At 37.3% G+C, this 26,405-nt stretch overlaps 1 protein-coding gene across 13 annotated transcripts in view; it reads right to left on the bottom strand.

Annotated features, from left to right (window-relative positions):
• Positions 1-26,405, bottom strand: part of IMMP2L (inner mitochondrial membrane peptidase subunit 2) — an 896,430-nt gene that overhangs the window by 847,027 nt on the left and 22,998 nt on the right. For 8 of the 13 annotated variants that reach the window (XR_009260302.1, XM_058724572.1, XM_058724580.1 and 5 more), the window contains exons 3-4: positions 11,281-11,412; positions 9,527-9,663 (exon numbers count right to left, since the gene is read on the bottom strand). Coding sequence is in view for 12 of the 13 variants with exons in the window: in XM_058724572.1 (XP_058580555.1) it covers positions 9,527-9,663; positions 11,281-11,356 (213 nt within the window). In the remaining variant the exon portion in view is untranslated. The remainder of the gene's footprint in view (positions 1-9,526; positions 9,664-11,280; positions 11,413-26,405) is intronic. The other 5 variants (XM_058724576.1, XM_058724575.1, XM_058724574.1 and 2 more) reach the window with 1 other exon arrangement.

Raw genomic sequence — 26,405 nt, 5'->3', positions numbered from 1 at the left:
AAAAGCTCAAACATTCAGTATATAACACAGTAGTGAGTAGATTTACCACACCCAGTCATTCAGAAACCCTGGTTCTTTCTATCTAATAGATCCACCATCTCCTGTGGTCTCAGAGTCTTCAACTGGCTCCTCTGCATCCAGCAGCAGACAGAAGAGAGAGCAAGGATTACAAAGAAGACTTTTACAGACCAAGCCTGGAAATGGCAACTCACTTTTCATTCTCTTCCCATTAGCCAGAATTCAGTCCCACTTGACTACTAGGAAGGCAAACCATATAGCCTAGGACCAAAATGGAGTACTTCTATTCATTGCTAGTCCTTTCTCTTACAACTAAAATATTCCAAACATAATACAATGCACAAATATAAGAAGACTCTGAAAGGTGGAAAGAAGACAGATCGGAGGCTAGGGACATTAAGACTTGAGGAACAACATGGTGGCAAGTTCCTGGGTTTTCTTTTTGCCTCTCATATATCCTAGATGAGGCACTGGAGAAGCCTGCAACCAGGAACCACCAAGAAGGAGAACCAAAAACCTTAAAGAAAAGCCTACTTCCTAGCAAAAGGGCCAGGAAAAGGATGGCCAAGGGGAACAGAAAACACTTTTTGTAATACCCGTCCTAATCCAGCCAAATACCAAAGGAAACACTTCCCCGACCCCAGAGTGTTAGTGGGCTGAACAGGGAAATGGGGTTCCAGACACACCCAGTGTCAGTGAGACCCGGTACATTCACTTCACTTTCCTCTTCTACAAAGAGGTAGAATAAGAACGCAGGGCATGTTAGCACACCATCACCCACCCCAGGATTAGTTTGGCAGTTTTTTTTTTTTTTATTAAACTGAGGGGTACCTGGGTGGCTCAGTTGGTTGAGCATCTGACTTTGGCTCAGGTCATGAGCTCACAGTTCGTGGGTTCATGCCCCACATCAGACACTGCTGTCAGTCTGTCAGCACAGAGCCCACTTCAGATCCTCTGTCCCCCTCTCTCTGACCCTTCCACACTCGCACTCACCCCAAAATAAATAAACATTAAAAAAAATTAAGCTGAAATGTACCATACAACTTAGCAATTCCATTCCTAGGTACCTAGGAAATGTCCAGAAAAGGCATAAGTAAAAGTAAGAATTAACTTCAAATAGACATGAGGGATCACTGTAGGGAAACGAAAATGTTCTAAAAGGTGATGATAATACAACTCCATGAATTTATTAAAAATTGCTAAATCACTCACCACGGATAAATTCAATGGTATATAAATTATACCTCAATAAAACTGTGTTTTCTGGTTTTTTGTTTTTTTTTTAAGTAGAGAGGGGCGCCCGAGTGGCTCATTCAGTTGAACATCCGACTTCAGCTCTGTTCATGATCTCACGGTTCATGAGTTCAAGCCCCGCATAGGGCTCTCTGCTGTCAGCATGGAGCCCACTTTGGAGCCTCTGTTCCCTTCTCTCTCTGCCTCTCCCCAGCTTGTTCTCTCCCTCTCTCTCTCTCCCTTTCTCTCTCTCTCTAATAAATAAATGAAAACTTAAAAAAAAAAAAAAAGTAAACAGAATAGTATAATGAACTACCTACCATGTTACCCATTATCTAGGGTCTACTATTACAAACTCACAGCCAATCTTGTTTCATCTATAACACCACTCCACTCTTCCTCTTCCCATACTACTATAAGTAAATCTCAGCTATTACACATTTCATTGAAAATTTTGTGTGGTGCATACTATAGATTTTGTAACCTTAAAAATATATTAATTAAAGCACAAGTGATAAAAAAAAAATTGGCCATTTTAAATAATCTTATGGTGTTTTCTCATATTTTCAGTTTTGTCTTTTATTTGTTTAAACATACCACATTTAGCAGCTGACAGTTCTATTACCTAGTCTTTAAGATCTGATTCTGCTAAAAGTTGTTACAGACTCTCACTTGTGATAGTGCTCATTTCCTTGTGTGACATTTTTACTGTGAGATCATGTTCATCAAACTTTGTATGTGCCCAGAAGGATTGGGGATGGCTTTCACCAGGTGCCTGAGGATGCACTAAACCCAAGTACAAAGTGAATTAAAATCTCAATTGAGAGTATTTCATTTGCAGTGAAGGTGAATTCAAACCTCAGTTCCAATTAAGCTTTTCTCTGCTGCTCAGAGACTACAACATTTTTCTTGCAGAACAGATTTGGGTTTTAGTGTATCTATTCCCTAAAAATGTGTCTCCTCCATGATCCTGAATTTATTCAGAATTTCTGTTCTACCTCCCTACCCTGTAAGAGCTCAGGGCCTTGTCTTCTGATCCCCATGCAGCTATTAAAACAAAAAAACTCTGAGTTACCAGGATATGACAAATGTCCATAGGACATCTGCTATCTTCAATGCATACTTAGTACTCTGGAAATGTATTCCCCCTTATTTGTGGTCTCATATCATTTCTCTTACCTCCCTTCAAGGTCACTATACATTTTTAAAAAGATTTTTAATGTTTTATTTATAATTTTTATGAGTTTTATATTGGGAATATTTTCTAGATATCTACTTCGCTGTATTTCCAAAAAGTGAAATCTAATTCCTTCTTTTAAGAAGTCTAATTACAAAGTTTATAATCTTCAGTTTAGAATCAGGCATTTTCCATCAACCTGAGTTTTAAAGTTTGAAATCTTTCAGCTCCCACCAAAACATAAGATTAATTTCTATATTTGTTTAAATTCCAAATGTACTACAAAACCATCCCAAAATTAAATAACTTACCAATTACACCACTGCATAAACAAAAGTAAAATGGAAGAAAATATCTCTGTGAGCAGTATTAGAGGGAGGCTATACAACATAGTAATAAAGCACAACTTTTATTAGTTATTATTAGTAAAATGGCCAGAGTTAATTGAAACCAGTTGTGAAACTTGATGGCTGTGTGCTTAGGTAAATTATCTCAAATGGTTGCTCTCAGTTTTTTAATGTACAGTTTAGAACTTAAGTCAATATCCCATAATGTATCAAGAGTTCTACCCGTAGTAATCTGAATAAAGTATTAAATTTAAAATTACATAAAAGAAAAGCATTAATATTCCAATCAGCAATGATCATAACTCAAAAGAATATACAAAAGTCTCATTAAATGGGTCAATAACAATGATTTTATGTATGTATACATATGCATACATATGTGTGTGTTCACATAAAAACATAAATACATATGTTTTAGAGAGAGAAAGATAGGGAAAGAAGGAAAGGGAGAGAGAGAAGGAGAGGGTGGGGAAAAGGAAGAGAATAAAATAAATGTAGCAAAATATAGAAAACTGATGAATCTGAGTACAGAACCCATGGGAGTTCTCTGTACTACTCTTAAAACTTTTAAGTCTAAAATTACTTCAACATTTAAAAAAAAAGTGTTATGAAGTCAGTGTTCAAATAACAGATATATAACCCTGGCTACATAAAACAGAAGCATCCTGTTCTTCTATCATGGGAAGTGAAGAAAATCCATGAAGGGACGTTATAAAGTTATCACTCACCAACTGTTTCAGTATCACATATGTTTGTTGCTATAAATACAAACTGATCTATTTGAATTCTCTACTAATGACAGGTTGCAGAACTACATAAAAATGTATAACATCCTAAGGGGTAAACACTTCAGGTGAGATTTTTTAAGCCAAAGGTAATTTGGGAAGAAAGCTCACAGGTAAGCTCCTGGCTTCCTCCAAAGTCAGCCTCAGACGACCAAGGGGAGTAAGAATGCAGAGCATTCAGCATTGCAGGAAATGTGTGCCGGATGGTTCCCAGCATCTTCAAAGTGCAAATTCAGCAGGTAACATAAAACTCCCTAACTCTACATTAAATTCTGGCGCATACATCACAATATATCTCTTTCCTTAAGAGTCTGTTTTTGTATCTAGCTTCCAGAATGTCAAAATAATAGTTACAACCAATGATAATTGTTGAATATTAATTGCACCATAGGTTTAAAAAAATTTTTTAATAAAATAAAATAAATAAATGTGGCAAAGACAGAAAGAATGTGAGCTTCTTTGCTTGCTTTTTTGACAGAACTTTTAATTTTAAACTCAGCAGGAAACAAGATAATAACTGCAAAAGCCGAGAACGAGTCCAAGAAGTTTATTACAAACCAGTTTCTTCAGGATCATTTGCAGGTAGCTGAAAGTCAAGACAACTTTGAACCAAAGAATGTATGTTATCGATTAATAAATAGCTCAATGCTGATTAAACTCTACCTTCCATCCCATTCTTTGATTTTCTAATACATTCTGCATAAATCTTTCTCTGAAATCTGAACTCAAGACATAGAATTGTGGAGTAATGTTTTCAAGTATTTTCCCCTCTGGCTATGCCACCTGGAAAGAAGACGGTTCACTATAGAAACATTCTGTAGCAATTCCAACAAAAACAGGACAATGATACCTACAATTCTTTCTTTCGCTTACTTCTTAAAGTCGTAAATCTTAATTTTAAATGTAGAAGGCATACACCTTTTATAAGAAGGAGTGACCCTGCTGCAGGCATTCTCACGCAAATAAAATCTAAAACTTTGGTGTGAGGTCATGAAACTATTCCTAGGGCACCTTTTGACTCTAAAAGTCTCAGTAAGGGATTGAACTTCTAATTTGAATAATTGCATTCCACCAACATAAATTCCCTCTGTAGTTTCAACTGTATGCAGTATCAGTCCTCATTTCCTGAGTTAAATTAATGTTGAGTAATGTGGTGCTTCTTAAAAAAAAAAAAAAAAAAGTGCATCCACTTTCATAGTAACCTTTCAGCAACCAGGAGAAGTGATTCATGTGCACTAGAGGGGAATAGGTCAGTGTGAATAATTTCTGCCAGCATTCCCTGTGTGCAGAGCACTGCAAAAGGTATATCTCAGCCAATAAAATGGATATACTTATACAACTTTATTTAAAAAATCAAATGCTTCATAAACTGTATCCTATTTTCCACTGAGTTATGTCATTATATCATTAAAAACTTTATTTTCATTTATGACTTACCTTCAGCTAAGCTGTGAGTCCTCACGTTTGATCACCTCTATCCTTCTAGTCAGACACCTAATAAATTGTAAATTAATATTGGAAAACCTAACCTACTCAGTAGTGTTTAAAAAGTAAAGATTCTTGTAAGAGGAAATCCTATTGAATCTCAAGCCTCTCTTATTAAATCCCAAGTGAACAGAATTCTTAAAACCCATTTAAAAAAACAGCTTTTATGCAAAATTTGTTACTCAAGGTGAATTTCCAGTGTTGCTATAACAGTGTTTATTTAATAAGACTAGTATTATATATCTCTTTAATGATATTCGATCTTTCAATCCTTGGATTTTCTTAAATAACATGTCTACAAGTTGCAGAGTGACCTTTAACAAAAGCCACTCTAAAGTGATGGTCCTATCAGCCCCAGGTGATTTTCAACCTAAAGATATCAAAAATGGATCAATCCATTCCCAGAATTCAGTGACTCAAAATTTCAATATATTCTAATTTTGTCAGTCTTGGATTTCAAAAAGACTAAGATCATTCTAGGCAGACCCCTAGGTAAAAAAGCAACTTTTTAGGTTATGTCTGAAGTCAACCAGGTATCCCTAGAGTCATCGGGGGTATGGTAGATACACTTACTTCTTCACTATTTTTCCTTCCCTCATCACTTTGCCATGACCCCCCAATTTCACTTTCGGTTTTGGCATGTGACTTACTTTGACCAATGGAATGTAAACAGAAGAGTAGAAGTTCTGATCTGAGGCTTTAAGAGGTTCTGAGTATTTCCACTCACCCTCTGATATCTTGCTATCTATCGCCCATGAGAAGAACCTATCTCAAGTAGCCATGGCTCCTTCAGTGTAGATCCCACAATGAAAGCTACATGAAGCAGACTGAACCAAACCCATAGTCTAGACTGACTACAGTCAACCTACTGGCCCATGAGCAAGAAATAAATATCTGAATGTAAGCAACTGAACACTTAAGGTAGTTTATTGTCATAGTAATAGTACAGTGGCCAACAATAAAGGGATTCAAGGTATCATTTGCTGGTTCTGTTCTGAATTAAAATTTCCAAGGTCCATTTTCCAAAATAGTACCCTAAACCAACTGAGTTTTCATTTCTGGATGTACTAGATACTGGCCAAATATGTCTTACAGCTTGCTATCTTCTTGTCTGAAAATGTATCCATTATTCAGGATTAATAACCCTGAACCTCTTCTACTAAAGTAAAAGTACACTGAAGACAGAATCTGTACTGATTCGCCACCCCACTATAGCACCTAAAGTAGTGTTTCTCACACTTCCTAGCCATTTGATAAATGACTCCCTATTCCAATTCAAAGTGACCACTGCTTTTCATTACTGTCCATATCTCAAAATGACCTCCTGAGTCACAAAATGATTCATATATTTGAAATAACAGAAATGACTAGATACGATCTTTCCACCTGAATGCACAGATATTCTAAAGCACAACACAATGAATGGTGCTCAAGACTGATAACTGACACCAACACAAATTCCTTCAAAATGGCAAAGGTTCCTTCAGTGAATACTGAAATACAGAATGGATGGCTAAATGACATATCTCATGGTGCTACACACAAACATGCCACAGAAATGTGTCAGGATTCAACGGTACAATTCCAAGGCAGGTCTCACAAAGGGGCCTATCAACCCCTTCCGGGAATACATTTCTGTCTTGCGTCTCCTTATTACTCATCATCTATGCCACTCTGTTCATTGTCTCCTGTTCATTGTGCCAGCTGTCTCATTTTCTCCATCGTCATCTGTTACCCAACCGATCTAGGTTATTTTCTTTCCTCTTCTTCTCTACAGTTCTTTTCTTTCTTGCCTCTTGCTTTTACTACCTTCCTCTCATGCTTCTCAGGCTGGTATAAGAAGACATCACCACACATCCAGAGAATTCCCTTCCTTCACAAAAAATCAGCCAACTGCCAAACACCAGATATAATTTTCAGGACTCAGAGTCAATAAAAGCAGGTGTAGTCCCTGTGGGATGCTCAGGGACTTCCAGAGATGCTCACAGACCCTGCCAGCTATTTTAGTACTTGTGTCATTAGAGAAAAGTGAAGACAAGAATTTTTTCAAATTTTTTGTCAAAAATTCTGCTGAATCCCATGCTCTAAACATGTTCAGTTCATCAAAGCTGTACAGTAGCAAAGATGTCTTCAAAAATGCTTAATTAATTAATCACTATATCCCATTACTAGAATTTCTGCTCCTAAATAATTTTAAGTATGAGTTAGTACTATCTACTAAGATGATAAATAAATTATTTATTATACTTAGAAGTAGTCTAAAATTACTAAAATACAGACCCAACTGTAATAAACATACATCTTTATTCTCTTCCAAAATTATCCTTTCCTCTTTTATTGTAAAAATAGTACACCCTCTCTTCTGAGTAATGTCACCACTACCTTACCCTGAAAGCTGAAAGCCTGTGGAACAATGTGCTTCAAATACATACTGTCATTTTCTTACTCAGCTTAGCCACAGGTTAGGGGGTGTAGCTGTCTGAAGCAGAGCCAATCATGGCACCTTAACCCACTGGACAAAGGTGATCTATATTTGTATAGATAAGAGCATGTGACCAAAACCGAATAAATTACAGTCCTTTCCCAAGAGTTTTCAAAGTGACATTAAGGCAGGAGGAGAAATCACTCTCAGGTGGTGATGAAATCAGGCATCTTAAGGCATGAGAGCTGCCAGCAGCCATGTGCCGTGCATTGTGAAGAAAGCTGGTCTGAGAGAACAAAGCCAAGATGTAGACAGAAGCAGACGGTAGAAACAGAGAAGGCGGAGCACCCTGCCGCATTCAAATCCCTGGTTCCAGTTGTCCCTGACGATTGCCACACTTCTGCCTTCCTCCTGGGTACATAATAAGCCTTCCAATAAATTCTCCTGGATATCCAACTCAATTCAAGCTGTTTTCCTGTCATCAACAGCCAAGGAAATTCTACATAACATACCAAACAAACTACAAGGTAACAAATCTGACTTTTTGGGAATAGGGTAGGGAGCACTATAAGAAATGTATCTGCAGCAAACTTAGTATCAGTCAATAGACTGGCATTTAAGAATGACACTATTTAACACTTTCTTCACTGCCTTCATAACTGATAAACCTTGTCTTTTCATAATACAGTCAATTTCTTATATTTTTTTTTTTTATTGAATGTCCTCAGCACAAGCCATGAGCATAGATGTGCAGTGGATATATTCTGGGCTAAAACACGAAGATTAGGATTCTATGGTTGCCATATGATCCTCTGGAATATAATTAGATCCAAGGTAAGAAGGCTTTGTGTTCTGGAAAAATCTATTTCAAGATAGTAATGGTTGTATGACAAAACAATGACTACCAGAACTCAGGACAAGATCTGATTTTCAATACAATAATTACATTTTAAAAAGCAAACTCTAACTCCTCAAAGCTGATACCTATGTCCTTAACTAGTTTTCACTAAAACAAAAAGAAAAAAATAAGTATAATGTTAAGCTCTTAGAAGCTAATATATTCATTTTACTTGTTTTACATAGCTATTTAGCACAATGCATGAACTTGATAGATGCTCATAACAGAAGAAAACAAATCATATTACAAAATGTAAATTCTTCTTAATTACATAAACTTGCTTACACAATTAGGTTCTAGACATCAACTTTAGAACAACAAAGTCTTCTCTAAGTTATTCCAGAAGACTATTTGCCTATAACTTTTGGAAATCTCCACTGAAAAATTCTTTCCATGTAAACTGCATTTAATCTTTTTAATCAGGAACATGCTTAAAAAACACACCCAGAATATCTGGGACCAGTACTCTAGATTTTTCTATCTACTAAAGTGTAGATTTACACACACACACACACATACATACACACACACACACATATATATGCATACACATATTTATTTATATATGCACACTTGTGTATGTGTATATATATAATGTGTACATATTTTATATTTATATACATATTTAGGGGGTGTGTGTATACATATATACACACAACATGCACACTAATGCTGAGATATATAATAATTGTATATATACCACACACACACACACACACACACACACACACAGAGTAATTGAATGTGATTCAAACTCCATCCTGCAACTACACTAACAATCTGGTCTTAAAAGGATATTTAAGTATGGATTCAAATATGGATAATAAAAATATCTTAAAATCCTAGGCCATATCCATAGGAAATGGTGTCATTTAATAAAACTTCTTTAGAATCTCTACTTACAATTCATAAAATAAAATAAAAACTTTAAAAAAACTATAGATACAGAAAACTAGTTGATAATTATTTTTATTCACCTCTCCTCTATTTATAAACCTTATAAGAGACCTTATAAAAAAATTAGTAAAGTTAAATTTCAGGTCAAGGCATTTTTAAAACTTTTTAGGTACCAGCATAGAAATAATATACAGAATTCCTGCTGCTGTACATGAGAAACCATGAAGCATGGGCTGTAAAGAATGAAGCCACATTCGTTTTTACCTGCATTGACGCTCCCTCCACTCTGGCCACACAGGCCACCCGATCCAGGAAAGTCACGGCCACGGGCACCGCTACAAAAAAGCCTTTACAGAAAGCCTTGAAGTATCTTCTCACCCAGCCTTTTGACTGTGCCATACCTAAAAATGCAAAGAAAACAAGCATGAAATTAGCCTCAAAAATGGTAAAAAAAAAAAAAAAAAAAAAAGAAAAAGAAAGAAAGAAAGAAAGAAAAAGAAAAAGAAAGAAAGAAAGAAAAGAAACAAAACCAGCATAAGAAAAATAAGAGTTAAGGAAAAGCAACCTCATCTCTTAATATATTTCATACCCATCCCTATTAGCTATGGAATAAATTTGACTTAAATCCCAAAGGCAAATACACTAACTCAGGTTAACTCTTTTTCTGTACTTGAAATCCACTTGATGACTTCAGTGGAAATTTTCTCTTCACAAAGCAGTAAGTTAGAAAACAAATAAACATTCTAAAAAAGTAAATCCTTTCAGGTTGTTGACTATTATGGTGGAGCTGCTCCTTAGACCCCTGACATCTGTTCTCTTCAACAGTCACAGAAGTTTTAATGGGACAAATGGATGCCCAGACTCCCTTGCAGCTAAGAGTGACCATGTGACTAGATCTGATGAATGGCATATGAAAAAACTGATAAACTTCTACACTGTGCCCTGAAAAGGAATATGCCCTCCCCTTCCTGTTTCTCTTTTTACAATACCATGATAACAAGGTGGTAGTAGGAGTAGGGGTAGCCATCTCAAGTTAAAGAGAGCAAAGCAACAAAATAGAAAGGTCTTAGGTCCCCAGCACCATGGAGGCACTGTAAGTGTGCTGCACTGCTTACATCTGAACTATTAAAAACCACTGCTATGAGTCTGTGTTATAGCAGCCAAACTGATCCTAAATAATATGACAATGAAATCTATGATAGATCAAGGGAAAGATTTAGGTACCATCATAGAAATAATATACAGAATTCCTGCTGCTGTACATGAGAAACCATGAAGCATGGGCTGTAAAGAACAAAGCCACATTCGTTTTTACCTGCATTGACGCTCCCTCCACTCTGGCCACACAGACCACCCAATCCAGGCAAGTCATGGCCACAGGCACTGCTACAAAAAAAGCCTTTACAGAAAGTCTTGAAGTATCTTCTCACCCAGCCTTGTGAATTCACCCAGCATGTGAATTCAATACAGATAATTACCAACACTCACCCTGTATCCATTTGACTTATTTTCAGATTTTCCAGGGATAAGCAATTCCTTAACTGTCTCATGCAATAAAAAACAAAATAGTGAGAGATCAAGATATGCTACCCTACCAGACCAAATGGAGCCAAACATAGACCAACAGATGAGGAACCTTCATGGTTGGGAAAGATAAATGATGACTTTGTCCATGGTTCTTACTTAGACAAGCTACAAGGGCTACCCAATATTAAAGGAGGAGGAGAAAGGAGTGGTGAGTTAGATGTCTCAGGACCCCTCCTTCTTTGCAGTGTACGGCTGGATCAGAATAACTTTAAAGTTCCCTAACACAATCACAAGGCTTTGTTTAGCCTACAGCTCAGTTTGCTTCCAAGATGACCTGAGATTTCTTTCTGTCCTTCTGAGAGCAGGTTCAAAAGGATCCAGAAATGCAATTCAGACCAAGCATATACCAAAAAGGCATACACCAGGACAGTGTTAAATTCGGTCCAGGTACTCATATCTGAAGATTTTACCCAATAACCTACATAACTTACACTTGAAATGAGGAACACATGAAGAAAGGGTGTCAATGCCTATGTGACACCCAAGTTGTTGTAGGTAAGGGATCATTTCCAAATAGCTTCATCCAAGACTTCACCTCCAACTTTAATTTAAAGGAATTTTGCCTTTGAAGACACAAAAGAGGGTCACATGGTAATGAGGAATACATAGTCTTATGATCATGACAGAGCAAAAGAATTCTCCAGAATTATCAGTATAGGAAAATGACTTTCAAACAGTTTTGAAAGAACATACAATCTATACAGCAACTCAGTACCTGCGTACTCACTCACTCATACACACACACACAACTTACACATGTACCCTCAAAATGCAGCAAATAAGAACTGAAAAGTTTCACAAAACAATTCTTATTCTTACTACGTAATAGGCTATCATTTTAGTCTGTTCTATTTCATTGAATGGAACAAGATAGATGCAGGGAGACCAAATTATGCTAGTGGTCCTGGGTAAGAGATGATGGTAGGCTGGGCCACAGTGGTCACGACAGACACGGAATTAGAGGCACATTGTGGGCTCAGTCAGTGGAGCATGTGACTTGATCTCGGGGTTGTGAGTTCCAGCCTCACACTGGGCATAGAGCTTACTTAAAATAATAATAGTAATAATCAGACTTAAGATACAGATTTTGGAGGTTAAAATGACAGGAGTGGAAATGGATGGGCAATGAGAGGGGAGGGGAGGGAAGAGAAGGAAGTGTCAAGAGGCAGTAGGGACCTATGAAAGCACTGTTATTTTGTTATCCCTGTGAATTGCATTCCAAAGTAGTAAAAACATGCTCATAATTCAACTTCTTAAACGTTTATTCGGTCCTACTAAGCACAAGGCCATAACTTAGGTGCTAAGGATACAGAGGCGGAAAAGCAGACATGATTCTTGCTCTCAAGGAGTCACAGTGTATCAGGGAAGATGCCCCTAAACAAATATTTTAAATGGAAATAAGCACTGAAAAAGGCCATGCCCTGGAGCATGGGAATATGGAGCAAGGAAGTCCCTCCATCAGCAAATGATCAGCAAAGGTCTCGCAAAGGAAACAGCATTTGAGGTGAGACCTGGGCATTTCAACCACATGGGGTAGCGTGTGTGAAGGTGTAGGAGCAAAGTAAAATATAGCTGTTTAAGAAACTAAATGAAGTTCATTTTGGATAAAGTATGTGTACAATTTATTTCCTGTTTTAATTTTCACTTTAGGAAACATTTAGTTATTGTCTGCTAAACACCAATGCTAAGTGTTGAGAATATAAAGATGGCTGGGCATACAATATAATATCATTTAAAAACTCTCACAAACATACTTTATATTTTCTATGTAAATTTGTATCTGCATATAAAAGTATTTAAACTAGAATATTATTTGCATCATTGTGTTCATTGTTTAATAACCACCCATATGTCACATGTATAATTAGTAAACTATAGAGAGAAACGGAAAAAGGAGATTTATCAAAATGCTAAGCGGTTCATTCTAGATGCTGGAAATGTAGATGATAACTATTTTCTTCTTTGAACTTTCACTAGTTTCTAACATTTAAAAAATAAAGATGGTGCTATGAAGTCACTTTAGTACATAGATAGTATGGGATGATGCCAGTCCTCATCTATTTCCCATCCTGATAAATAACCCACCCTTTCTCAGTCCACTCTCTATGCTGCCCTAAGGAGAATAAAAAACACCAAGTAAGATTCTTCCTATTTAGGCAGCAATCAACATATTTAACTGACTGCAGCTCTTTTATGTAGCCAAAACAGGCTATACTGAAATATTGCATGCTTGGGAAAACTTCTTGAGAGTTTGAAAAGCCTTAGACAGTCTTACCTTCCTACTCACCCAGAGTAAGCACTAGGTTCAAACAAGAAAAAAAAATGCTGACAATCCATATCACAAACAACTTGACTCCTTGACTATTTTAAGTAATTAACAAACTGGACTTAAACACATAAGCTTATGCTTGCTTAAATATAAAGCAAAAATATACTTTAACGATCAGGTTAAATAGGCTTGAGGATTTAGACTCAAAAAAAGAAAAAAGAAAAAAAGAAAAGGATAGGACAAATGTAGATAGAAAAGCACACTCCTATACATCTGTGGCTCTTAGAATTAAAAAAGCAAACATATGACAGAATGAAAATATAAGTGTTCTCTTTATGGTTCCTTGTGTCCTGCATGCATGGAACTTCACTATATGACCAGGGATACGTGCAGAATAGAGACTGGGAAAACTTTCAAATCCGATGATCTCACAGTTACCCCAGTGATAGTAACCTGCATGCTTATAATGTAAATTAAGGGGGAGGGGGGAGAAAACATCAATTGTGTCAGAATTGGAGCCCCAGAATTTTGAGCCTCCCCTTCTTTTCCAATATCACTCTCCCATAAACTGCTACTCTGTCTGGTCACTGTGGCAGCCAGGAAGGAATATGGTAATTAGGGTCTGGGGCCTTGAGGTGACCTATCACCAGCTGTATGCCTCACCAACTCACTTTCAGGCCTCAGTTTCCTCATCTGTAAAAAGAAAGAGGCTAGATTCAATTTCTAAGGTCCTTTCTATGCCCAACACTCATGTTTCTATAAGTTGTTCAATTGTTTCTCTGGGATTTCAGCAAATACTAAAATAAAATTGTAAAAAGTCACTCAGGTTATTGCTCTAAACATGTGAGACTCTAAACGTTAAAAAGGAAAAAAGGCTTTGCTTTTATTAAACAACTGGTTACAAAAGGAAACAAAGAAGCTGGAACAAGTGCCAATCACGTCAAAGAACATTTCATTATAGGTAAAGAACCAGAAGCCACTGCTCTTCCACTTCTTGTGTTCACAATTCCACTGCCGACCATCTCCTGCACCACAAAGTCAAGCCCAGAAGTTTTCTACGGAGAGACTCTCAAGGAGCATGTGGGAGGAGTGCCAATCTGAAGGTGTGCAGATTCTGCTCAAGCCCAGGGGGGAAAAAAAAGCTACCTTGTAAACAAATTGTCCCTGTTTTCAGAGGCTCAAAAGAAAAGTCTCAGTACAGTCCTATCCTACCTCAATTGGAAGGGCACCTGTACCACATAAAAATCAAACACTTTTAAAAGCTTCTATCACAGGGGTGTCTGGGTGGCTCAGTCAGTTAAGCATCCAACTTCAGCTCAGGTCATGATCTCACAGTTCATGAGTTCGAGCCCCACGTCAGGCTCTGTGCTGACACCTCAGAGCCTGGAGCCAGCTTCAGATTCTCTGTCTCCCTTTCTCCCCCTCCCTGCTCACGCTCTGTCTCTCTGTCTCTCAAAAATGAATAAACATTAAACAAATTTTTTAAGCTTTCATCACAAAAATACTAAAGAAACCATGCATAAGTGAAACAAACATTACATTTCCTTAGCAAGTCGTACAAATAAATCGCTTAAAGTTCTATCACATTCACATTTCTTGTTAAAGTTTATGTATTTCTTTTTCTATAGAAATTGCCAAAGAATCATTGGAGTGACCTGGTCTTTTGTTCACACCTTCTATGTTTAAAACCTCCATACTGGGGCGCCTGGGTGGCTCAGTCGGTTGAGCGTCCGACTTCAGCTCAGGTCACGATCTCACGTACCGTGAGTTCGAGCCCCGCGTCGGGCTCTGGGCTGACAGCTCGGAGCCTGGAGCCTGCTTCCAGTTCTGTGTCTCCCTCTCTCTCTGCCCTTCCCCCATTCATGCTCTGTCTCTCTCTGTCTCAAAAATAAATAAACGTTAAAAATAAATAAAAAATAAAATCTCCATACTAATAAGCACCCAGCATCTGTTTCCTCTGAGAACATTTCCTTTCAGCAATGACAATATGCTACTAAAATCATCCCCAGCAAAAAGGGAATAATTTTTATCAGTAACCTCATTCTTCTAGGGACCATGCAAGTCATTTAGGTTCAAAACATTGCTCCTGAGAAAATTAATGCTTAAGTAGTAGGCACACCTGGTTCATTGCTGAACTGAGAATATTTTTAAATAAGCTTTCAGATTGTTGAAATCGTATTTGCCACCTGCTATACAGTACCTACAAGGGAAAGTTTCTTGGTGATGCTGACCTCAACCACATAATGACCTACAGCATAAATGCCTCTCTTCCCTCTCATGACTTATAATGGCTTCATCATGCATGAATTCATCTACAATGATTCTTAAACTTGTTTATATTTTAGCCTCTACAAAGTCACCAGTCACTCATCCATAGCAACCAGGTGGATAAATACACCTCAAGTCATCCTAATTACAAAAACTATTTAAAAATTGTGTGGGAGGCTTGAAAGTAACGGGAAAATAATAAATTACAAAGCAGTATCTTATAGAAAATGTAATCTTTCAGTCATATTAATAAGCCTGCACATTTGGATAACCAAATCAAGATTTCATGTATAAACTCAAACTTTTATATAAAAGTTTTATAGTTTTATATAAACTATGAACCATCAGAGAATGTAAGAGCAGGAATCCAAGAAAATCTGACACCCAATCTTGACTCACTTAATATATATTTACTGCTCACCTACTCCACATCTGGAACTGTGATAAGGGATGAATACACAATGCAGAACAAGGTAGGCGTGGTCCTTGGCCACATGGAGCTTACATTTTCATTCTTGCTACATTCATTGTCTCCTTTGCTAGACACGATGCTAAGATACCAGAGGTAAAAAGACACACCTTTCAGTTCCTTCCCAGGGCGATTTGTTACAAGACGACAAGAAATGAGTAGATGACCATCCTTGATCAGGCCACCCTTCTCCATGGATCTCTCTAGGAGCTCCTGCTCCCAATAACCTCACTCTGTAAACAACCCAAGCATGTACAAAACCAGAAGGAATTTGGATACATTTAGATTGACATTATAATGAAAGAGAAAAACAGTAACTGATGAATTAGAACACTTTTGCTTGTACTAGAAGAAGATCTGGGAAAAGTAATCTATGGAAACCAATTTAAAAAAATTCAGGGCCACCTTGCTCCTTTCACTTTACAAATAAACAAGAGATTATAAAATAGACAATTGGTACTGTCTATTTTATAGACAGTGAACTGGAGTTTATGTGAACTCCAGCGTCAATTCCCTTACCTTTTAACCTGTGTGACTTAGCAGTTCTCACTCAAAAATTCTCAGAAAGGACAAAATGGCAAGAAAAAATAAAGAATAAAGAAAAAACTAACCAAAAATAATAAAGGGGATAAATGTAATGGAATTAGACATAAAGTGAACCATGTCTGGCAAAGATACCCCCCCCAAAAAAAGTCACTACTAGTAGCCTAATGAAGATAGTAATGGTCCTCTGTCTTGACCTAAAACTGCCTCTTGATGGAGATAATTGTAAGTCACTATTGGTAAACTGATAAGCATCTAGATACTAAGAGAAGAGAGATTAAAACTGACACACTTAATTTGAAGTCAGGAATGTTTAAACGCAAATGAATTCCATGGGTAAGTTCTACTACAACTGGTGTAGAGAGAAAATACCACCAGAAAACAACTATGAGGTGCAACTTACAGGTTTTTGGTAAGGACCTCAATTTGCAAATGTCCTGCATTTAAGCTCACTCTTCCTTCTGCCACAGAAGAGGAGCCCTTCCTCTGGCCGGCAGTGCTCCACGCAGAGGCAGCATCAGCAAAGAGGAAAGGCAGTATAAAGTTGGTGGCCTGTGAATCTAACTGACCTCAGTTCAAATCATGATTCGATCACGTGACTTTGGACAAATTACTTCATCTTTGCTGAGCCACAATTTTTTCACCTGAGAAAACTTGCAGGGTGTTTTGGAGGTGCAAAATGTTTGCACGTGTTGTTCTGTTGAAGTAAGCATTTGTATGAAGAAAAAAAATAAAGCCCCATAAAAGTAGTACCTGAGTACATTATATGTTTATTAGAGAACAATGGCTGGATCATCAAATAAAAGGTATTCATTTCTTCAGGTAAAAGCATTAGCCATGCCAAAAGAAAGGGACTAGTAATAACAAATCAAAAGCGGACAGTAGACTTAAGGATGTCCATTGCATGCAATAAAATCAGGAAAGCCTATCTTCTAGGTCATGGGATACCTGTTAAACAGAGTGATACTTTTCTACTGCTTTGAACTTAATCATGTTCTAGGATTTCACTGGTTAGGGACTACCATATTTACTGATACTGGCTAATTGACAAGAATTATGGAGTGCCAACACTGAAGCACTGTCTTAGGTGATTTAAGTTTTAAAAAGCAGAATAAAGGAAAAATATAACTTAATGCCAGAATTGGACTACAGGAGTAAGTTATATAACAGTCATTGAAAACAAAAAAAAGAAGAGCTGAAATTGCAAGAAAAAAAATCATGAGAAAAAAAGGAAGAAAAAATGAATTTAAATGTAGAAGGTAGGTTTAAGAATGTTCACTAAAAAATTCTTATAACTTTTCTATACATTTAAAAATTATCATTAAATATTGGAAATAAAAGAAAAATAAATTATATTAGGTAAATTTCTCAGGCAATAGGAAAATATAATTCTGAGAGTAAAGGTACCTAGGGCCTGATATAGTAAGAATGCTGGCCAGACCACAAACAGGATATATGTTAAGAGAAGTGAAGAATGATACTCACTTTAATACTTATTTTTTTATTTTGCTCTGTTTTGTCCCTTAGCAATTTGGATATCTTCATGACTCCAATAATTTTGAAACTCATATAAAAGAAAATCCATAATACCACACTAGACCTAAGAGCTGACTCAGTCGACCCTAATCCTATAAATTATCCTTATCCTTTAACTCCATACAGACACTATTTGACTGCACTTACAACTAAGGCCCAATCTCAAATTTCAGTTATTAAAATGCCATAAATTCTGCAAAAATAATTTATCATAAAAATTAACAGGTAAGTGGATAGCTTTCCATAGAGTGAGAAAAATTCTACTAAATGATAACCATTAGCAAGGAGAAGCTTCGTAAGCTTTAACTCTAATACTCACAAAATTTGGGTGTCAACACAGCACTCTTTTTTTTTTTTTAATTTTTTAATGTTCATTAATTTTTTGAGAGAGGGAGACAGAGAGCACGCGAGAGGGGTAGGGGCAGAGTGAGAGGGAGACAGGATCCAAAGCGGACTCTGTGCTGACAGCCTAATGTAGGGCTCAAACTCACAAAGCATGACATTGTGACCTGAGCTGAAGTTGGGAGCTTAAGGGACTGAGCCACCCAGGTGCCCCAGCACTCTATTTTTTTTTAATGTTAATTTATTTTTGAGAGAGAGAGAGATAGAGTGAGTGGGGGAGGTGCAGAGAGATGGACAGAGGGTCTGAAGCAGGCTCCGCCCTGACAGTAGAGAGCCCCATGCCAGGCTCAAACCCACATACCACAACATCACCATCTGAGTCGAAGTCTGACATTCAACCAACTGAGTTACCCCAGCGCCCCTATTTTTTTTTTAGTTTAATAGAAAAGCATAACTGTTATCTTTAAGTAAAAGCTAAAGGCAACATGGATTTTAAGCTAACAATGTGACCACTTAAATATATGTGTAAATGAAACAGACCAGGTACTCATCTGCAACCCAAAAAAGGAATTAGACAATATTGGGCTATTCACCATAACCCTATTTATTCTTGAAACAATAACATTTTGAATTGGCAAAAGAACACATCTCTAGTATCAGAACACTTACTGCATAGCTTTTTTAAAATACCACATTAGTTAGCATTCTGCTGTGTGCAAAATTGGCTTTTAAAAAATTAAGATAGCAGGGTGCCTAGGTGGCTCAGTCAATTAAGCATATGACTTCAGCTCAGGTCATGATCTCACAGTTCGTGAGTTCGAGCCCCATATCACAGGCTCTGTGCTGACAGCTCAGAGCCTGGAGCCTGCTTCAGATTCTGTGTCTCCCTCTCTCTCTGCCCCTCCCCTGCTCATGCTCTCTCTGTCTCAAAAATAAATAAACATTAAAAAAAAATTTTAATAAACAATTAAGATAGCCCATTAAAGGAAAAAACATCCTTCTCAAAAAAATCTCAAAACTCTTCAAAAAATCAAAACTAAGAAATAAGAGTGAGACAGGGGAAATAAAGAGAATATAACATTGAGAACCTAAAAAAAAGAAGGGCACAAAATAAATAAGAATATTGGAAAGTTAAAATGTCCCTGAAAACATCATGTGACACACAATTCCTGTAGCACAATTATCTGAGGTATCAGCTTTGCTGTTCCTTACCTACCTTGCTTTCTCAGATTCTGGCCCACTCTCTAATACTTCATATTCATTTCTCTTAGTTAGTGTTGACACTAACCCTATTTCTGCCCTATTTTTATGTGATACAGGGTCTCTAATGGGTTTGACAGTTCGTGGAATAAGCAACATTTTTGTTTGTTTTTTTGAGAGAGAAGGCATGTGTGAGTGGGGGGGGTTGGGGGGGGGGGAGAGAGAAAGGAATAGAGAGAATCCCAAGCAGGCTCCTGCTGTCAGCACAGAACCCAATGTGGGGCTCAAACTCACGAACTGTGAGATACGAACTGTGAGATCATGACCTGAGCCATAATCAACTAACTAAGCCACCAAGACACCCCGGAGTGAGCAACTTTTTAAAAGAACATGATTTCAGGAATCATGAAAATCCTATCTTGATCCCTATTCTTTATGCCTCAAATACACTGCTTTCTTCACCAGACTACAAATGCCTGTAAGTGAATATAAATATCACCTCAAATTCACATTAAGAGATAAGGAGAAAAAACATGGCTTTTCCTTTAATCAGTGTTGTAAATAGGAAGTAAAAAGGCTTCTCAAAATAATCAAAGCCAACAGACCCTAAAGGGATCTTTTCCCAAAGATGGGAAAGCAAGGTCACAAGAAAAGTGGGACTGGAAAATACAGTGTAACCAGGAAACTTATGGCCAGCCCAGGCAATGTTATTACTCTTTACAGAATGGTAAAGATAAAAATTAGAAACACAGGCTCCCCCAGCAAGGAAGCACATTAAAGCTCTGATTAGTCTGTCAAAAATAAAACCTGTCCAAAGGATGGTGGGGAGTTTTGGAAGGCTGCCCACAGCCCATCTACGGCAGCTGCATGTCTGCAGGGAGCTCCAACAAGAGCAGTGCGGGCTCGGTGCTGGACAAAGATGCAAGCCAGACGAGAAGATGTACGCAATTTAAGGTAAAAGCAACAATAACTGATGTCTTTGGAATAAGGAGCTATGGTTCTTTAAATTTACAAGTGCAAGTGTAGGCGGTGGGAGCGCACACTTGTTGTAATGGCAATGACGGCCTCTCTGGCAGCGTTAAGTTAAAAAAAAAAAAAATAGCAGTCAAGAGGTCAGAGTACAAAGAGGCTCACCCTGTGCAGCCTGGAGACTAAGGCAGATGGAGCACAGCACTTTCTGGACTCAAGTGTCTGCTTCACAGAAAGTCCAGGGATCATAATGAGTCCCTGGTGAGTATACAGCATATGGAACTAGGATGTTACTTAGACTGCACCCCACACATAAATCCCTTATTTTGAGTTTACCTACTTGCCAGTATATTAGAAGATTGTGTTTAAAATACTTGTGACATTGCATCAACATGCAATGCCCTGAAGCTATGACATATCTGCCAATCAAAGCATTTAAAATTACTCACAGCAGTATGAAATAACGTAAAACAGTTTTTCAAAAATGCTGTAAGCAGGTACCTTCAATGAAATATGATGATCCCTACTACATAATTCTAAAAAAGAATGAGAAGTTGGGAAGATAAGGCAACTTAAAATGTCACCAGATTATTATATTATTTTGTATATCTATTTTTAGACGCTTGACCAGTAAGAGTCAATGGTCTGTCAAATAATGTAGGCATAGCATTATGTGACATTCCATCAGTTTGACAGAAGACTCTTAAAATGGTATGATACTAGTGCAGAAAGAGTTAAATATATAAATGGAACAAAAAGGAGACATGGTGGTTTAAAAATGCTTCTGCAAATTCCTTGACAGTCCTTTCAAAATGATGAGCCTAATTCCCATCTTCATAAGGGTGGGCGGGATTTAGTGACCAGCTTCTAGCAAAGAGAAGGTGGTATAAATGATGCTATGTGATATGTGAGTCATGAAAAGGATAACTCCCTTGTAGCTCTCTCTCCTAATCACTACTTGTAGGCAAGCCAACACCATGTCATAAGAACAGCCAGCCACATTGGGGCGTCTGGGTGGCTCAGTGGGTTGAGTGTCCGACTTCAGCTCAGGTCATGATCTCACAGTTCATGAGTTCAAGCTCCGCGTCAGGCTCTGTGCTGACAGCCTGGAGCCTGCTTCTGATTCTGTGATTCTGTGTCTCCCTCTCTCTCTGTCTCTCCCCCACTCATGCTTTGCCCGTCTCTATCTCTTAAAAAATAAAATAAAATAAAATGTTAAAAAATTAAAAAAAACAAAAAACAAAAAAACAAAAAACAGCCAGCCACAGTAGAGGCCCACTTGGAAAGGAATTGAGGCTTCCCTCTCCCCAGTAGCCAGCATTACCATGGCCAGCCCTGTGAGTAAGCCAACTGCAAGGCTGATTCTCCTGTGTCAGGTAAGCCCTCAGATGACTGTGGCTTGGGTTGAAATCTTAACTTCAACCAGAAGACAGATCCTGAATCAGAAGTGCAGAGCTGAGCTGCCCCTAAATTACAGACCCATAGAAACTGTAAGAGAATACATGTTTTAAGCTGCTAAGTTTTGGAGTAATTTGTTTTGCAGAAATACCTAATAAAATAGTAGACCCAGAAATAGATCCAAAGACACAAACTTATATGATAAAGATATTAACATTGAGAAGAAGGGACTTGAATTAACAAAGGTTGCTGAAATAACTACAATTTGTACAATTTGTAAGGGGGGAAAAATCAAAGGTGGATATTTACTTAACTCATTATAGAAAAATAAATCTCACACAATTCAAAAATTAAATATAAAAAATAAAAATATAAACACAAAACTGGGGTGCCCAGGTGGCTCAGTTGGTTGAGTGTCCAACTCTTGATTTCAACTCAGGTCATGATCCCAGGGTCATGGGATACAGCCCCTCGTCAGGCTCCATACTGAGCATGGAAACTGCTTGGGATATTCTCTCTCATTCTCTCTCTCTCTCTCTCTCTCTCTCTCTCTCTCTCTCTCCCTCCCTCTGCCCCTCTCCCCTGCTTGCACACACTCTCTCTCTAAAATAAAAATAAATGTATGTTTTTTCTTCTATTATATATATATAATAAAAATATATATGTTATGTATATAAAATAAAATAAAATAAAATAAAATAAAATAAAATAAAATAAAGGCAAACAGTCTTTTAGGGGTAGGAAGAGGCATTTCAAACATTTAATAAAGCCCAGAAAACATAAAAGAAAATTACTGATGGGTCTGACTACATAAAAATCAACACATATCACGAATAAGGTTAAAAGATAATCAGCCTGATATAAAAAGCTGCAATATATATTAATCCTCAAAGCTTCATATCTTGAAAATTATGTAATTCTTATAAATTATAGGGGAAAAAACAAATGTTCTGAGTGAAAAGTGGGCAAAATACGTGAAAGGCATTTCATTGAAAGCAAATATGGATAGTTTACAGAGATATAAAAAGGTGTTTAACCACACTAACAACAAAAGACAAATAAAAACCACCTTTTTAACCTATCAAACTGGCAAAGATTTAGAAAACAAAAAGCACCCAGGGTGGAAAAATACCACATCTCACGCTCTCCTGGTGCTATAAATGGGTGAAACCTTTCTTGAAGGTAACATGGCAAAATGTGCCAACATGTTACATGAACACACCTTCTGTGCAGAGGCACCAATTCTAAGGTGTGAAGACAGGATCAAGGATTTTCTAATCCTTTCTCTAATAACCTGAAAACAATCTATAAAAGGGTCTATGGATACATAAACAACAGACTGACATGCATCAAGTAGAATCATTTGTAATGATTAAAAAGGATATTGTGTACCTATACTGCTTGACATATGGAGTCGGAAAACTCTAAGTATAATGGGAACTCATGTGAAATTTTATACACACATAGACTATTATTATCATCATCATAATTATCGAAAGAGGTCAGGTGAGGAAGAATATGAGCCAAAATGATGACAGCAGTGTTTATAGGCAGTCAAGGAATTTTTGCTTTCTTCTGTGTAATTTTCCATATTCTCTGAATTTTCAATAGTGGGTACATATTTCCTTTGCAAACTAAAGCAAATTAAGAGTAGTCTTTCCCGCTACCACAGAGATTTCTTTAATGCGAATTAGCTCATGTGCAGGAAAATGACGTCAGTTGTGTTGGCTCCAGCAGGAGCGAGTTTCCTCACACTTAATGGGAAAGTTCCATTCGGCAGCTTCAAGGCTTCCACTTGTCTACGTCTATGTTAAGCTACTTGAGGAAGCTGAGGGTGCCGATGAAGAAAGGCACAATATTTTCCACTGTGTTCAGAATAACATAAAACTCGTAAGTCAACACCCTTTTTAACCTTGGCAAAATTAGTCTCTGGGAGAAGTGGGACTATGACGACACAACTGTCAGGAGGAAAACCAGGGTTTAAGACTGCCTAAGATGAACTGTGACACTGGGTATAAATGCCAGTTGAGATTTGGCCATTTTGTGTGTGTTATTCTGTGTACGACATTCCACTGGTCTCAAATGATCTGTTCTCATCTGTTCCTAACGCTCTATTCCCTGTAAGCCCTATCACTCATAGCACATGACTTTGCAGAATTAAAGATTTTTCAGGAATGCAAACATGGCATTAATAGAGAAATGCCTATGCTATTCTGAGTAAAATGCAAGGAGGTAGAGAAACATTCCATAAGTAAAAACAGAAAAAGAAAGAAAACTTTAAACTTTGTATCGCTTCAGCCATGGTTTCTAATGAAAGATATGAAACACAGGGCAAAACCATTTCAGTATTTGTGATTTACTCCATACAAATGTATTGCATGTTACATATCTAACGAAAAAGAAACGGTCTTTGCTCCACTATCCACTTAAAAAATCTAAACAAGACAGAGAATTAAACAGGCATCAACTGTGGAAAAGGCAGTGATCCAATCAACATTTTTTTTTTTTTTTTAGTTTGTATAAACAGGAAAGAGATTTCTTTCCTTCTCATATAAAAGAATTCCAGAGGTGGACAGTTCATACTGACTCTGCACTGCCCATCATGGCAATTCACCCATCATCTTTCATTTTTTAAGGAAATACTACTTTATTGCAGTATAATCGACATACAAAAAGTTGTACATATATAATGGATACACTTTGATAAGTTTGGAAATAAGTATATACCAGTGAAACCATCACCACAACATATTCCATAAACATATGGGACACCTCCAAAAGTTTCCTTCCACTCTCTTTTGATCCCATTAATTTTTTTTTAATGTTTATTTATTTTTGAGAGATAAAGAGTGAGCATGGGGGAGGGGCAGAGAGAGAGAAGGAAAGAGAGAATCCCAAGCAGGCTCCACACTGTCTGCGCAAAGCCCAAGACGGGGCTCTACCTTACAAACAGTGCCATCATGACCTGAGCTGAAACCAAGAGCCGGGTGCTTAACTGGCTGAGCCACCCAGGTGTCCCTAATCCCATTAACTTCTGAACAGAGTATTCAATTAAATACCCTCAGTTGGGATGGAGGGAAGAAGAAATGCAAAAAATGAGGGAAGCAGCTCTGAAACTATATTAGATACATTGCAGCCTTGACCAAAAGAATAAAAGTATTAGTTGGAAACCATGGTGTTCTGTGGAAAAGGGGAGACACAGGGGAAAGTGAAGAAAAAACCCTCTAGAGACCTAAAAGCAAAGATACCCCAGTATCTTGTTACCCCAGTAGTAACAAGAACTTCTAGTATCTGGATCTTAGGTTCTAATACTATTCTTCACTAAAAGCTCTTCAGAGAAAAAAATTGATTCCAGGGCTGGACCTGGGAAGGTATAAGATGAACCTGGAACATTTTGTTACACCTCTAAGTAAAGAGATGCTCAGAAAAATGATAGAAGAACATAAAAGGTCGCAGGGGCCTGCTTGAAGGTGTTCCTGCACTAAATATGGGAAAATCTGGTCACTAAATAATTAAGGTCAGTAATAATTATAAACTATGAAAAAGTACCTTGAGATTTGCTTATTTTATGAAATTGGGTATTGGGGCACCTGGGTGGCTCAGTTAGTCAAGTGTCTGACTTCAGCTCAGGTCATGATCTCGCGGTCCATGAGTTCAAGCCCCACATCTGTGCTGACAGCTTGGAGCCTGGAGCCTGGAGCCTGCTTTGGATTTTGTGTCGCCCTCTCTCTGCCCTTCCCCTGCTGGCTCTCTCTCTCTCTCTCTCTCTCTCTCTCTCAAAAATAATTAAGCATTAAAAAATTTTAAAACAAAAAAAAAAGAACGGAGTATTTGGCCTCAAAAGGTAAGTTAAGTAATGCAAATTTAATTTTAGTATAAGTAATCTCATGAAAGTATTTTATAAACTGTTAAGTTTAATAAAATGCATTTTTTTAAAGTTTACAAAATATTATTTTAAAATAAGTTTCCTTTGGGATCATTCTCAGATATATGTTAGAAATTAAGTTAGCTCCCTTGAAGGTTCAAAAATTTTTCTTCAGTTCATAAATTATCCATCTATATAATTTTCAAAGTATAATAACTGAGCGAAGTAAATAAAGCTTTCGACTATTTTTCGATTTTATATCTGCATATCCAGCTGTTCTGTGAGTTTGAGATCCAGTGGTAAAATACAAAGTTGTGAATTTGAACTATTTTAAATGCATACGTTATTATCATTAGTTCTAGTATAAAATGGTCAGACCCCTGGGGTTTGCCAAGAAACAGCTGATGTTGAAATTATCTAAGCCTAAAACGCACTGAGCAGAGAAATGATCACAAAAAAAAAAAAAAGAGAGAGAGAGAGAGAGAGAGAGAGAGAGAGAATTGAGCTAGCATTTCTTCCTTTAGTATTTACTCCTTTTATGTCAATAAACATTTGAGTACCTGCTACGTGCAGGGCATCATAAAGTTTCTATACTGAAAGAATGAAGATATACCTGTGTATCTATATACATATTGAACATTAAACATTGTTCTTTTGAATTAATCTGGCCTCGTGATAAGGTGACAAGGGCCATAAA

The sequence above is a fragment of the Neofelis nebulosa genome, chromosome 4 (assembly GCF_028018385.1).
Source record: "Neofelis nebulosa isolate mNeoNeb1 chromosome 4, mNeoNeb1.pri, whole genome shotgun sequence".
Classification (NCBI taxonomy): Eukaryota; Metazoa; Chordata; class Mammalia; order Carnivora; family Felidae; genus Neofelis; species Neofelis nebulosa.
This window is presented reverse-complemented; position numbering and strand designations above follow the sequence as displayed.